Raw genomic sequence first — 2,535 nt, 5'->3', positions numbered from 1 at the left:
AGCACACGATAGATGACAGCTCTCATGACTTGGTTCATGTTCACATCATCTTTTGCCTTAGTAATTTGCAGCACCTTCCAATGGACCTTCCTCTTGTTGGTCTTGCCCCTTTCACTCTATCCTCTCCACAGCAGACAGAGAAAATGAGGAAAAAAATTCCAGAATTTGCTCTCAGAGGCAGCGTGTGGGTGTGCTCTTTGTAAAATTCCACCATGGCGTACCATGGCCAGGGCCAGAGAGTGCAGAGGGTTATGGTACAGCCCATCAACCTCATCTTCAGATACTTAGAAAATAGATTGCGGATTCAGGTGTGGCTCTATGAGCAAGTGAATATGTGGATAGGAGGTTGTATCATTGGTTTTGATAAGTATATGAACCTTGTATTAGATGACGCAGAAGAGATTCATTCTAAAACAAAGTCAAGAAAACAACTGGGTCGGATCATACTAAAAGGAGATAATATTCCTCTGCTACAAAGTGTCTCCAACTAGAAATGATCAATGAAGTGAGAAATTGTTGAGAAGGATACAGTTTGTTTTGAGATGTCCTTTGTCCAATATGAACATTTATTCATATTGTTTTGATTACCCTTATGTTATTACAAGATGGGAATAAATGCTATGGGATTGTTTGTATTAAAAAAAAATGAAAGTTGGGGAGGGTGGGGAAAGCACAAATACACTTGTGTTACTCCCTTGCTCAGAACCCTCCAGTGATTCTCCTTTGCCTTCAGGAGACAGTCCTAATTTATAAATGGGGAAACTGGAGTTTGAAGAGGTTAAAACATTTGCCCAAAGCCACACAAGTAGTAAATGACATAGGATTTGAACCCAGACTTTCCATGTCCACATTCTGCCTTTTTCACCACTAAGACATACCAAGGATAAAAGAATAGGTGATTACAAGGTATGGATGGGTGAACAGATGAAATTACAAAAGGGACAGAAACACAGAAGGATAGAAGCATGAGTGGAAGTCTAGAAGGATGGCAGACTCTAGGAGGAAAGGATGGGTGGATGGATGAATGGAAGGATAGAAGGATAGAAGAATAAGTGGACTGAAGGATGAAAATATGGAGGGATTCTCCTAAGTTGCATTCACTCCCTCTGTCTTACCTAGGTTTACCTAGCAAGGGTTCTGTCCCTGGACAGCTACCTGAGACATTTGCTGAGAACATAGCAAATCCTACGGACCCTTCCATTTCCTAGCTCTTAGTTTCCTTTTCTTCCATCAGTTCAAACCCAGATCATCTCTGAACAAGTCTCTCTTGGTAACCAGCTTCCAGGGAACTAACCACTTCTGTCTTCTTCCAGAAGCTCAGGTTTTTTGATTACCAGGGACCAAATTTTGAATCTTAAGAACTAACATTCACTAGGCACTTACTGTATGCTAATTGTATAATTCTGTCATTTAATCTTCACAACACACTTATATGGTAGGTACTGTAATCCTCTCCATTCTGAAGATGAAGAAATAGAGTCACAGAGAGCTCACATAATTTACTCAAAGTTGCAAAACTACAAAGTGGTATATCCCAGGATTGCTGAGGCAATCAGAACTCGAGGTGTGCACTCATAATGACTACACTATACTTTTTCTCTCCTTAGCTACCTCAGCTGGTAGCTCCATTCCCCGCATTTGGATGGAGAATCTATTATCAGTCCATGAGGACTAGAGTCACATTATCTGTTAAGACCTTACCTATGGCATTTCTCATGCACCTATCAATTTATACTGAACAATAGTCATAATGAACAGTCACTAAGTGCAAGTTACAAAAGTTTCACCTTTATGAAACCATAACCCTATATGCCACAAAGGCACCTCCCACATTGATTAAAGGGCCACTGGCATTTTGAGAAAAACATTCCTATCAGTGACATAGCCTATTGGAACAAAAGATCCAAAGAATTGTGATGAATGAGACTGTGGGCAAGCACCCATCTCATTTGGTTGAAAATATACCGCAGTGGTTTCAGAATCTGGCCAACCTGGATTCTGGCTCCAGCTCTGTCATTTGGTTAAGATATGTGATGTCAGCCAGTACTTGACATCTCTGAGCCTCAATTTTCTTATATGCAAAATGGGGAGAATAATAGCAGCTTGTATGAACAGTTGTAAGAATGAATGAGATAACCTGTACAAAGGGCTTAGTACGATCAGAAATACACAACTGATAATTATCATGGTGGTGGTTGTTATATCCAGACCACTGGAGCAACTATGTCTCTCTCTCTCTCTCCCCCGCCACCTCTGTGTGTGTGTGTGTGTGTTCAAACAAAGCAAAAAATCAAATTCAGCCCACTTTGACCAAAGGTCCAAGCCTCTTTCCTCTGTTTGTTTGTTTTTCCTTTTCCAAAAGCTTCCCAAAGTCCTCCTGCCAGAGAATCAGTTGGGTGAACTCCTCCTCTGGCTTGATTAACTTCCCCTTGTTAACTGACCGGGTTCAATGCAATTTAATTTCATTGAAAGGAAGTGGTTCAGAAATTAAGGTCATTTAATTTCTGAAAGGCGAGTGAAAGGTTGCCTTTCCCA

The 2,535-nt window shown here is 40.7% G+C and overlaps 1 protein-coding gene across 1 annotated transcript; it reads left to right on the top strand.

The window, feature by feature from the left end:
* The first annotated feature begins 212 nt into the window (after positions 1-212).
* Positions 213-620, top strand: LOC129015749 (small nuclear ribonucleoprotein E-like). Its single transcript, XM_054454251.2, has one exon. The coding sequence runs from the start codon at positions 213-215 to the stop codon at positions 489-491; it is 279 nt and encodes a 92-aa protein (XP_054310226.1). The 3' UTR covers positions 492-620.
* The last annotated feature ends 1,915 nt before the right edge of the window (positions 621-2,535 follow it).

The sequence above is a fragment of the Pongo pygmaeus genome, chromosome 18, assembly GCF_028885625.2.
Source record: "Pongo pygmaeus isolate AG05252 chromosome 18, NHGRI_mPonPyg2-v2.0_pri, whole genome shotgun sequence".
In the NCBI taxonomy this organism is placed as follows: Eukaryota; Metazoa; Chordata; class Mammalia; order Primates; family Hominidae; genus Pongo; species Pongo pygmaeus.
Note: the sequence above shows the minus strand (reverse complement) of the source record. Positions and strands in the feature narration are given on the sequence as shown.

Coding starts and splice junctions, on each gene's coding strand:
- LOC129015749 (XM_054454251.2), top strand. CDS start 213: ATGGCGTACCATGGCCAGGGCCAGAGAGTGCAGAGGGTTATGGTACAG.